Genomic DNA, 12,872 nt, shown 5'->3' on the forward strand with positions numbered 1-12,872 from the left:
GGGAAGGGAAGAAGAGAGATGGGGCGGAAGTTTTTGAGGTCTTTGGGGTCCGCTGTGGTTTTTTTCAGCAGGGCGTTGATTTCTGCGTGCTTCCAGCTCTCTGGAAAGGTGGCTGACGTGAAGGAGTTGTTTATGACGTTCCGGAGGTGGGGAGTGATGATGATGTCGGCTTTGTTGAAGATATGATGGGGGCATGGGTCCGAGGGGGAGCCAGAGTGGATGGTGTTCATGACGTGGGTGGTGTCTTCAGTGCTGATGAGGGTCCAGGTGCTGAGGATGGTGATGGGGGTCGTTGGTTCGGTAACCGGAGGCGGAGTCTGGGGTCCGAAGCTGACGTGTATATCTGCGATCTTGCGGTGGAATAACGTGGTGAGGGAGTTGCAGAGGTCTTGTGACGATGTGATGTCGTTGTTGCTGGTGTTGGGGTTGGATAGCTCTTTGACGATGCTGTAGAGTTCCTTGCTGTTGTGGGTGTTGTTGTCTAGTCGCTCTTTGAATGATGTCCTTTTGGTGGTGCGGATCAGTTGGTGGTGTTCGCGGGTGGCGTTCTTGAGGGCTGTCATGTTTTCTGTTGTCCGTTCATGGCGCCAGGATTTTTCGAGGGTTCGGCAGGATTTCTTTGAGTCTTTGAGGGCGTCTGTGAACCATGTGGTTTTCCTGTTGCTGGTCTTGCCTGGGTGGTTCTCCAGTGGAGCGAGGTCGTCGACGCAGTTGGTGATCCATTGTGCGAGGTTGTGTGCTGCGTCGTTGGTGTCCACGGTGTTGGCGGGCGGGTTCTGGCTGAGTGATGAGGAGCTGGTCTGTGGTGATTTTGCTCTAGTATCTGCCGGGGATTTGTTGCGTGCGGTGGTGGGATGTAGTCTTTTTGAAGGTGAAGTGGATGCATCTGTGGTCGGTCCATTGTAGTCCGGTGGAGTGGCTGAAGGAGACGTGGTTGCTGGCGGAGAAGATGGGGTCGAGCGTGTGGCCAGCGAGGTGGATGGGGATGTTCACCAGTTGTTTGAGTCCGAGGTCGGCGAGGTTGTCTAGCAGGGTGGTGGTGGTGTTGTCGTTGTTTTTCTCCAGGTGGAAGTTCAGGTCCCCTAGGAGGATGTATTCTGGTGAGGCTAGGGCGTGCAGGCTGATGAAGTCGGCGATGGTTTAGCTGAATTGTGTGCGCGGGCCCGGGGGTCTGTAGATGAGGGTTCCTCTGAGTGTGGTCTTGGGGTCGGTGTGAATCTGGAAGTGTAGGTGTTTGGCGGCGGAGAGTGTGTCTTCGGTGTTGGTTGTTTGACGCTGATGGTGTTCCTGTAGATGATGGTGATTCCACCTCCGGTTTGGTTGGCGCGTTCCTTCCGGGTGATTTTGTAGCCGTCCGGGATGGCTATGGCGATGTCGGGGGCCGAGGAGGCGTTCATCCAGGTTTCCGTGAAGAAGGTGACGTCTGGTGCTGTCGTCCGGTGTTGAGTGCGTTGAGGGCGGCGGAGTCGTACCTCAGTCGGGTAGCCTGGCTACATCGGGGACCATGGGTCCTGGCGCTGGGCGCGGTCTGGGCGCAGATGGGCTTGCCTTAGGCGCGCCTTCGGCGTGCCAGCGGCGCGCCCGCTGCGCGCGGCCTCTGTGCGGCCTCCATAAGAGGGGCTGTGGGGGGGAGGAGCAGCTGGGAGGCGGGAGCGGGGTGGCGAATGGGACAGCGGGGGGCGGGGCCGCAGGGACGCAGCGGCGGGAAAGGGACACAGAAGGGACCCAGAAGTCAAAAACGGGGGGAAGGGGTGCACAAGGCAAGACAGCGGTAAACGGTGAAATAAAGTACATTATGAAGGAAAAACACAGGCAACAGTGAGGGGGCACAAGCAAGCGGGGGGTGCACAGAAATCAAAACGAGGGGAGGGGGGCACGGAGGGTGAAAAATACGGCGGACTGCAAAGGGAATGGAGGCCGGCACCGGTGAAGGCAGGACAATGCAGAACGGTGGAGGGGGGTACAGAAAGCAAAAAACGGGGGAAGGGGCACAAAGGCACGGGCCAGACAACAGAGCAACAAAGGAGAGGAACAGGTTACCAGAGAGAGGCCAGGGGGGACTCACACAGCGCGAGGCAGGCGGCAGGAGCAAGGCGACAGCGGGGACAGCCTCACAGCGTCGTTTGAGGACCGTGTGGCGGCTGGGGGCGACCTACCTGCAGGCAGGGTCAAAGGTCACTTCCTTCACCGCCGCGCAGCCTCCATAAGAGGGGCTGTGGGAGAGAGGAGCAGCTGGGAGGCGGGAGCGGGGTGGCGAATGGGACAGCGGTGGCGGGGCCGCAGGGATGCAGCGGTGGGAAAGGGACACAGAAGGGACCCAGAAGTCAAAAACGGGGGGAAGGGGGAAAACAAGGTAAGACAGCACTAAACGGTGAAATAAAGTACAATATGAAGGAAAAACACAGGCAACAGTGAGGGGCCACAAGCAAGCGGGGGGGGCACAGAAATCAAAACGAGGGGAGGGGGGCACGGAGGGTGAAAAATACAGCGGACTGCAAAGGGAATGGAGGCAAGCATCGGTGAAGGGAGGACAATGCAAAACGGTGGAGGAGGGTACAGAAAGCAAAAAACGGGGGAAGGGGCACAAAGGTACGGGCCAGACAACAGAGCAACAAAGGAGAGGAACAGGTTACCAGAGAGAGGCCAGGGAGGACTCACTCAGCGCGAGGCAGGCGGCAGGAGCAAGGCGACAGCGGTGACAGCCTCACAGCGTCGTAGGAGGACCGTGTGGTGGCTGGGGGGGCGACCTACCTGCAGGCAGGGTCAAAGGATCAGCGCCAGACCTGGGCAATGTCTATGGAGATATTGCAGTGCGCTTAATATGATTGCCCAAACTGTTGACATTCCAAGACAAAGTTCTAAGATTATTAACCCCCCTATGTTCCTCCATGCGTGACCCTGTCATACAGAGTGCCTGTCGCCCTTAACTGAATAACTATTCGGGGTTGGCAGGCGCCGAGCAGATAGAACACCATTCTTGACATCCCGCACATCTTTAATTTCTCCCAGTTCTCTTCCAGTCCTGTCAAGCATTCCAAGTAGGCCATAAGCCAATAACATGTCCCAATGGATCCAAATATATGCATGTGAGGCTTGAGCTACTCTATAGTATAGTATAGTTCTAAGTCTGGGGTGTTTAGGCTCCCCATTGAGTAAATAAACGTCAACGTCTCCCACTTGACCCTCGGTTGTTTGCCAGCCCATGCTAGCCTGATCATTAAGGATCTCATTGTGGTTAGTTAATATATGGGCCGGGAGTCTCATGGGTATATTTGGGAATAGGAAAAGGAATCTAGGCAAAACAACCATCTTCATAATGGATATGCACCCCAATAGTGATGGAGGAAGTTTGCTCCATTGATATATATCCTCCTTGAGTCTAGAGACAGCCCTCCCAAAATTCTCTTGAAACTCTCTACCAGGGTTTGTGTGGATTTGAACTCCCAGATAGCGTATTAAGTCTGTGGACCACTGCATGTGAAAGTTGAGCAGTAGCTGGGATGTACTATGGGTGAGAGGGAAAATTATGGATTTTGCCCAGTTAATTCGGAGTCCCAACATCTGCCCAAACTGCGTACCTTCTGAAAAGAACAGGACTAAAGTTTCTCTCCGGCTCGCGTACATATATCAAGGTGTTGTCCGCATATGCCGACACTATTAATCGGTATCCAGGGAATCGCACTTCCCTGTGTCCATGGTACTCCCTTAACGCACTGAGGAGAGGTTGCGCTACCAGGACGTGCAGCATCGCGGATAGTGGGCATCCCTGTTTGGTACCCCTTAAAATAACATTGGGGCTTGTGACTACATTGCCCATCTGCACTCTTGCCTGCAGTGTCGTGTAGAGCACCGAGACCAGCCGAAGAAACCCCACCCCCACTCTTTCAGGACTCCCTGCATGAATACCCATTTTACCGAGTCAAAGGCCTTTTCGGCATCAAGGAACACTGCCACAGTTTTAACTGCTGGGTCTATCCTTTGAACGGTTCCAAATATAGTGCGTAGATTGTAAGTTATGTTGCATCCGGGGACGAAACCTGGTTGTTCCCGTTTAACTACCTGTGTAATATGGGGGGGCTAAGCGGTTCACCAGAATTTTGGCAAAAATCTTAGTGTCTATGTTTAAAAGTGAGAATGGTCTGTATGAGGGGTTGACCTCTGGGGGCTTGCCAGGCTTTAAGTGCGTGATAATCAATGCCTTCCTCATGTTAGGGGGCATCTCTCCTGTTTGCACCATTCCCTCATACAGAGTCATTAGATGAGGGATGAGCAGTTCTTGAAAGGCCTTATAGAACTTGACTTGAGGCCGTCCATTCCTGGGGTGCTACCTGTGCGCATAGTTGGAAGAGCGCTTTGAATTTCAATAGAATGAAGGGGTGCCATAAGATTTTCTCTGTGCCTGTTGATGAGCTATGTCATTTGTATGTGCTCTAAATAATGTTGGATTGCCTAATTATCATCAGTGGTCTTAGTTGAATACAGCTCAGTATAATATCTATGGAATCTGTCAGCCATCTCCCTTGTTGTGGTAAGTTTGTGTCTGGTCTCGTCAGCGAATTCCAAGTCTATCACTGACTCTTTATGGTCGTACGAGTTTTGCTAACGTCACCCCAGGGCGTTCTCCCTCCCCGTAGGTTTTAGCTGTCTCGTATTTACCTAGGTGTTTCACCTCACCATACTTAGTCTCATGGTATTCCTTAAGGGCCTTTTTAATGTCATCTAGAAGTGTAATATCCCCAGACCATTGATGGGCGTGCTCTAGGCGAGCTAATTCTTGCTAAAGCTATGACAACCTGCCTCTCAATGACAGGATCACTGCTGCGTATTTGGATATAGTCATGCCCCAGACATAAACTTTAAATGTTTCCCACACTGTGGAGAAGCTGCCCACTGAGCCTATATTTGTTTCGAAAAACGCTTCCATCAGCTGTGTCAATTTTGACTTAAACACCTGGTCCATCAGAGAATATGGGTGGTATCTCCACAGGAAAGGGACAGCCTTCCCTGCACAAAATTCTATATCCAGCATAACCGGGGAATGGTCGGAATAGGTTCTAGGCAGTGGGTCACAGACAGCAACTAGTGGGCACAGACTCCTGGAGATCAGCCAATATTCTATTTGAGTATATGCATTGTAATGTGCAGAGTAATGTGTGAATCCTGCAATATCTGGGGATCGCTGTCTCCAGATGTCCACAAGGCACAGTTGATCAACTACCTCCGGTACCACACCGGCAGCCACACACTGGGCGCCGAGGGGGGCCTTTGGATCTATCTTTTTCTAAGCTTAGTATACAGTTAAAATCACCCCAGCCTCCCATATTATCGGGGAACCTTCTTAGTGCATCATTAGTGAACCCAGCGCCCGGTAAAACTTTGGGTCATCATAGTTAGGTCTATATAAGTTGACTAATGTGACTGCCTGCCCCATCTTTTGGCCTTTATCTATACTGTACCTTTCATTGGAATCAAGCTTTATACATAGCAGCGTGACACCAGATCTCTGTTTAAGCCATAGTTAAACCCACCTAGCGTGTGATGTAAAGCCTGCAGAGTAATCCCTACCTTGAAAGTGTCTATTTGATAGCATTTTTCTCTTAGCAGTGAGATGCGTCCCCTGTAGCAGAGATATATCAATCTTATGCCGATTTAAGTATGCTGTAACTTTCTGAGTTTTCCTATGCTCATTTAATCCTCTCACATTCCAGGTCAAGAACTGTACTCCATTACTCGTCTTCTGTTTTGGTTCCATATTTGCGATGTCTCAAATATCTCTTACCATGTGCTCTTCGGGATATGTGGCCACGTGACCATCTGCCGTGTCAAAACTCAAGCAACTTTAGTCCCCATTCAACCGCAAATCCCTCTCCCACGCAATGCAGCCCCAAACTTTGCATATTCGACTGTCTACCCAGCCCCCTGCCCACGTCCTACTTACAGGAAACACATTTAACTTCAAAAACATTACAGACTCACTGTGAATCACACTCAAGGGCGGATATTTCCGACATCAGCCAACCCTGCAGCCCAGCCACATCTTTTGGTATATATGGTAGATAGCTTCCCACTGATCATTAGTATAACAGTTTACCCACCTGCGGTCTGTGTCATGGTCAGCCATTCCTGGCCAGGTTAGGGACATATATCAGTAATGAGCGAGTGGGAGGAGGGGGGACACCCCGACCCCCACCACGCCGACATTCCAGCCACAATTTTTGATACTGAAAACACATATTTATCGGGTGTTTAGTTCAGACCACTCTTTTAATTGCCCTTTTCTGAGCCAGTATTGACCCCGCCTCCTCGCTAGAGCTCATTGTGGCGCTTTAACACCAACTATGCATAACTGCACTTGCTGTGTAAAGTCAGGGTAAATGGAGATAGGCATTCCTTTGTGTCGCAGATCCTGCAGTTCTCTGGCTCAATGGAGGGCCATGTTGCAGTCTCTGTAATTAAGGTACTTCGCTATAATAGGGTGAGGTGGAGCACCCGGGTCGACCTCGGAGCCAGTGATCATCACAAACATGTGAAGAAATTCTCCCTGCTCAGTAGCTCGACCAGCAGTTGCTCTAAGTAATGTTCCATATTTGAAATATTTGTGGATCTGATATTCCAACAATGCGGATATTATTGCGCTGTGAGCGCTCCTCCAAGTCCTCCACCTTGGCTTGAACACTTCGCACCAGCCTCTCCATTTTGATTTGTACCTGTGAGCTCTCCCTTAGTGAATAATCTGCATCTCACACTCTTTGTTCGACTGCGTCTAATCGCTCTGTGTGTTTATCAACCCTTTCAGACATTCTGTCCAATCGGTATGAGAGTGCATACGTTTTCCCGTCTATTTTGTTCAGACTATGCTACATGGGAGCCAGGATCTGCTTCAGATCTGTGTCCCCAGGTGAGTTGCCTTCGTCCGATCCAGATTCTGACTGTTTTTTTAGCATCCCGGTGCCTGGGTGTCTTCCTCAGTTCAAATTGCACATTAGGCTGTGATTTATCAGTTTTGCGAATTGTCGTTACACTGCGCTGCTGATTTCAGTCAGTAGGGAACAGGAAGATTGAGCGAGGTGGATACTTCACAGGTGCAATAATGTTCACTAGACAGCAGAGTTTGTATAGGACTGGTGCAAACTGGCTTGGTAGCTCACCCACTGTGTGGTGTCGATCACTTTCAGGGCAATAATCTTAACTGACAATGTTGCGTGCAAGGAGATACGTTTAACTGCAGCTGTTTCCCCAAGTCAGCTGTACTCCAGTTTTGCAGGTGTGAACCAAGCAAGGGCTTGTTGAGCCCAGTTACTCACAAGAGGACTTAAGCAGCCCAGATGCTCCCTCCGATTTGCAGCGCACTAGCAGCTCCCCCTCGCACCACCCTGGCAGCAGATGATGACAGTCAGTCTATGGGGGTCAATCTCAATGGGGAAGGGAAACGCCAACGGTAGACACCTCTGTCGAGCTCATGCTCCTGGCAAGGGCCTCGCAATGACCTCCCACTTTTTACATGATGGGTATGCCTTTATGTCACGGCTCACCTGCCGCAGACGGGGAACACCGAGGCCGGCCCCGGGGTCCCTGCACAGCTCTGGTCCTCACCTCCACGCCCACTTGCATCGGGTCAATCTGCAGCTGTGGCTCCCCTCTTTCGGTATATTAACTGGCCTGGGAAGGCCTCTGGCAGTTCTGGTATGGTTACTATGTGTGCCGGAGCAATGTCTTGTGGCTCTTGCTGAATATTGAATTGCTCTGTGCAATGGGGCACCCCCGTCCGGCGACCCTTATATGTAGTATTGTAGACCGCGCGAGGCACAGGCCCCGGAACCCCCTCCTCACCTCCATGTGCCGGCCGCAGCAGACAGCTTCTGGGCCACAGGAGCCACCCCCATCCCCCCACAATTTTCAGGCTGCTTGTAGGCATAGGGTGCGATGGCGCCGGTCTTCGAGTATGCCCCAGGGAGTCCACGCCACCCCATGACTGGCCGCACCCTGTCCATGGTGCGCAGCCCTTTCTCTTGAGTAGCGGCTTGCCGCCTGCTTCGTGAAGGGGGGGCAACACTTCTCCCGACACCGCCAGGTAACCGGGTATGGCCTGCTCAGCCCAGTTCAGGCCGCACTGACCCCCTCAAGACCGTAAGCCAGCGTGTAGCTCCCTGTCCTCAGTGGATTCCCCGTCCGGCCTGCTGCAGCCTCGGTTCTCTGCTTCCGACAGGCAGGATGAACTGGAAGAAGAAAAACTCCACCTGCGTCTGCTGGGACGTCAGGGGTGTCTGTTTACCTCCCGCAGGGTGAGTTTTTCCCTTTTGGGATGCAGGATAGTTGAATGATTGTAGCCAGGCTTGCAGAGCTCTGCTAGCTTGCGGCCATCATAGAGCCAGACAAGCTCTGCCCCAAGCCTGAATAATTTAGAGGACGTGGGGGGAGGACATACAAGGGTCAGTCACCAACTGTTTGGGTACCATCTTTCATCCCTTGTTCCGCACAATAAAATTAATACATAAGACTGGTTAAAGAGATAGTACAGATTCCAATACGTTTCTAAAAATTAAAGTGTGGAGCAGGGACACCTCTCTTTACTCACAGCTAAATGGAGATGTAATCTAATTGAGGTTCATCCAGCGCAAACGACTTGCATAACAGGGAAGGTTCTGTGGCTGTTTGGAGAAACTACCCCAATGAAGTGATGGGTCACTATCCGATAGTACATGTGTTTTTAAAATAATAATTCTGTCAAATGGCCAGTGAGGGTGAGGGACACTTTGTATAAGCTACTTCCCTATGCTGGATGCACTGTACGGGTTCAATTACAGAGACAGATTTAAATGACTCTGCATTAAAACCATGTAGTTGCTTACATTGTTTTTGCGGTTTTCAGAGAGGTAGCAAGTCAACGAGGTTCTTGTAAAGTGGCGTATCCTATATTTCACATATTAATTGCTTGCACATTTCTTTGGGCACATTGCACCTAATAATACAATATGGCGTGACTTGGTATTGTGACCATTGAAAGAGTTTTCTCATTCACAGTATTTTTCTGCGTACGGTTAAAATAAGTTCCTGTTCTCTTTGACATTGCAGGATTTTGAGAGATCGCTCGTTTCCAAGGATAAGTGATGCTGATTGGGGTGAGTTACTTTTTAGTATTTTTTTCCGTAATTCTTTACTCTGAAAACACCAAAGTCTTTATCACGAGTTGGGCAATATTCAGGTCTGATATTCTGCACCAGCAGATATGATATTGCAGGGTGTTTTAGTTAAGGGGTTCCCGATTCTCTACTGAAGTGAGACACTTGGGAATGGGTGTTCGCTAAGAAAAAAGGGTTCCCCTTTTGACATCATTGTTGCTAACTCTTATGCAAATACATTGTTGTGCAAATAGGACAACGTCTAAAACGCATGCAAGGAGTGTAGCTAATGAAAATCCAACCATTCTGATACTTGCATACTTATTTATCTTCGCTTGGCAAAGTTTGCTAGATTTTCCTAACCAGAGTCACATTATAGTATCTGGTGAAACTGTCATACCGTAAAACCTGGACTACTTGCTTTGGAACCTGTCCCCTTCTACATGCAGGATGTAGTATGATCATCTCCTTCCAGCGTACATCTCTAATTTGAAATTTGTGCAGCTATCAAAATGTGTGGACATTTTCAGCTGACTTATCAAAGTATCAATTGTGGTTCCTTGAGCATAAACCAACCTTATAGGAGCTGTGAAGCATGCTATACTTTTTGGTAGATGCAATATAGGAAATACCTTCATGAAACTTCTATCCCAAATGTGAACTTCAACCCGTCACACACAGTATTTGAACACATTTACTATTGACTTGCTGAAGTGTAAAGAAAGCTAAATTAACGAATATTGTTTTTACTTTTCTGAGAGGCCTCCAACCATTACAACGCTTATGGGCTGTGTGCTACAGGGTGTGGTGGTCCTGGAATACTAGAGTGTTTCCATCTGCTTGTCACAGCATCTGGTATGCAGTAGGGAGTCTGAGCTGCTTGAACCTCTTGTGGAGGGGGCCCTTATGGCTTCCCTGTGGATGTTGCTGGAGGACCTAGAGCACCTGGAATTCTGGAGTGATAACACATGCAGTTCCAACACACTGTGAGGTTGCACGCCACTCACTTACTCAGGCAATACCTCGAACACTCTTTCTTATGACAGCAAGTTGCATGCACACCAACCAACAACACATTCTGTCAGATAAGTCCCAACACCAGACATGCAGGAGGGTGTCAGGGCTGCTTCGACGGGTCATGGCATGCTAGAGGGTGTGCAGCACCCGGCATGCTTTAAAGAGCATTAGCAAGACTCATTTATTGCTTTCTTCCATTTTTGCGCTGTGTTCTACAGCTTCTGTCTATAAACAGTAACTCCAACTGCAAACTGTATGTAATACTCATTTAAATTTTGAACATATTTTGAGATAATACTTTAATTTAGTGTTTTATTTCACAAATTAAGCTACTTAGTATAGAAAATATTAGCTTATCAGTTCATGGTGAATGCATCCTCTTTCAGATATCATTCAAAGAGTGCATTTAAGAGGTTCATTCTTGGTGTCCAGAGCAGCATGGAATCACATGAAGAATCAGAAGTATGGAAGGTAAGTTATCTTATTAGAACTAGCACTTGTCATTGGTACTTGTAACAGAAAAACGTTATTTGTAGTTGTATTCGTGAAGTTAATCTGCTTTTACTGGAAACCATATCAGTGGTAGTTGCACACTGAAGAAAGCGAAACAAGGCTAGGTCTTTTGGAAATGGGACCTGCCTGGGATTTTTAAGATGACCTCTTACATAATAGGGTCTTGAAATCACACCAATTCCTCAATCTTGAATATAAGTTTCAACCACACTAGATCTGTAGTTGTGTCATCCTCTGGCAAGTTATCTGAAACCGCTGATTCCAAAATATTCCACTCGCTGGAGGCCCTGAGCATGGTTGGGCAGGATATTAGTTTCACATTTGTGTAACACTCTTATTTTCCATACACTTGAAAACTTAAGGGGAGTCCAGAAACTTGGAAAACTTAGAGGATTGCACGCCACAATATAGCTGTCGATCACCTTACAACAGTATTGCATCGAAATTATTGAATACCTCTATATCCTAAAGCTAGGTATGTATGGGCAAGTATGGCTTTATTATAGGTACCTTCGATCCTACTTATCTTGGCAAGTTTGTGTCCCCGAAAAAGTTTGAAAAACCCTCTGAGGACTTGTCTGATGGCTTGCAGGTTCATGCAGGTAAAGTGATGCCTCTGCTACTGAGGGGTCCAGGTGCTGAGCCCTGATCATTACCAACACTCGAGCCTCCCAGTGTTCTTCACATGTGCTCATTGCCTGAAGAGGCACTCCTGGAGTGGGTGCATGTGTAACCGAGTGTATGGCACAATCACTATGCGTGAAGCCATAAGTCTCAAAAGTTATATCGCAGTTCGGACAGTGATGGGATGTGTCTGAAAAAGTGGCAGCAGCTGTTGGAGTGCTATCACCCTCTATTACTTGGGGTATTCTTTCCCTGTTAACGCATTAGAATGCAAACCAAAAGGGCTGGACCTGTTAGAGTTGTAGGTGCAACTTTCTCGCTTTGATTTTGAAAGCTAGGTTGTGAATTAGAGACCCTGTTTCTTGAGTATGTGCTAGGCATTGACATTGGCTGCGACCCTTGATCATTCACCAATCTTTCCAGTCATCTGAGTATGAAAAGACATGTATGGCATTTCTGCACAGGTGTACTGCTACTACCACTGGGCACTTTGTAAACATCCTTGGAGTCGTAGTGACTGAATGACAACGTCCTGAACTGGCAGTGTTCTACACTTATCACAAATCAAAGTACTGGTGATGCACAAGGTGGACCAGGATGTGAAAGTACACGTCTTTGAGTTCCAGCTCTGACGTGAAGTCGCATTTCTGGAGCAGTGGGATGACGTTCAGTAGGCTGACCATATGAAAGTGTTGGGAGAGGTTTAACCTGTTTAATGGCTAGAGGTCCAAGATCAGTCCGAGGTAGCCATCATTTTTTGAGATGATGAAATAGAGGGAGTATTCCTCTTTCCAGCATTGTTGTGCTGGTAGTGGTTCAATGTCGCCCTATGCTAGTACCCCTTCCTCTTGAAGGTGAAGATCATCTGAGCTTACGATGTAGCAGTAGTCTGAGGTGTTGCCCTTCCTCTGAGGGAAGAAGTACCTTAGTCTTCCCCCTAACAGATGTTGGGTGATGGAGAGGAGGGGTATGGGAAGTCACTATGTATCAGCACAGTGTGCCTCTAACACAGCTGTTTTCCTTCTAGGCCCCCTTCTTGAAGGCCCTCAAGGTTCTGCTTTATGAGGTTTGTTGCCTCAGCCTGCCAGCTTCGCAACACCCCAGGCTTTCTGTCTATAAAAGGCAGCTCTGAGTCTGAGAGACTGCAGGCTGCCAATTACTTTACAATGCCTGAGTCCTTGTTTTTTTCGAGCATCTGGTCGACCTGAGGGCTAAACAAATGCCTGCATCCAATGGGATATTCAGAGATGCTTATGCATCTCAGGAACCCTTATGCCCTGAGACAAGTAAGTATCCGGAGGAGGATGCTGGTGTTAATCCATCTAGCAGTAGTATCTGCTTCGTTTAGGGCCCATCTGATAGTAGCATTTCTATCCCGCAAATTACTAGTTATATTGACCTGTGGGGCAATCTTTGTTTTCCCTCTTTCTCGTGGGATTCTTTTACTGCCTCCTAGGCTAAATTTGGATTGCGGATCCTCCATCCGCTATCAGTTGTATGATGATGTCAGTTACTGACATTTGCACAAATTTGGTCTCGTTTTGGTGTCCCTAGCACATACAACTTTAAATACACACAGATCACATTTATCTTTGTACA

The 12,872-nt window shown here is 48.7% G+C and overlaps 1 protein-coding gene across 1 annotated transcript in view; it reads left to right on the forward strand.

Moving 5' to 3' along the window:
- The window catches only part of HSD17B4 (hydroxysteroid 17-beta dehydrogenase 4), an 867,876-nt gene that overhangs the window by 237,596 nt on the left and 617,408 nt on the right, over positions 1-12,872 (forward strand). The window contains exons 6-7 of the mRNA XM_078675560.1: positions 9,073-9,119; positions 10,523-10,607. Coding sequence (XP_078531686.1) covers positions 9,073-9,119; positions 10,523-10,607 — 132 coding nt within the window. The remainder of the gene's footprint in view (positions 1-9,072; positions 9,120-10,522; positions 10,608-12,872) is intronic.

The sequence above is a fragment of the Lissotriton helveticus genome, chromosome 2_1 (genome assembly GCF_964261635.1).
Source record: "Lissotriton helveticus chromosome 2_1, aLisHel1.1, whole genome shotgun sequence".
NCBI lineage: Eukaryota > Metazoa > Chordata > Amphibia > Caudata > Salamandridae > Lissotriton > Lissotriton helveticus.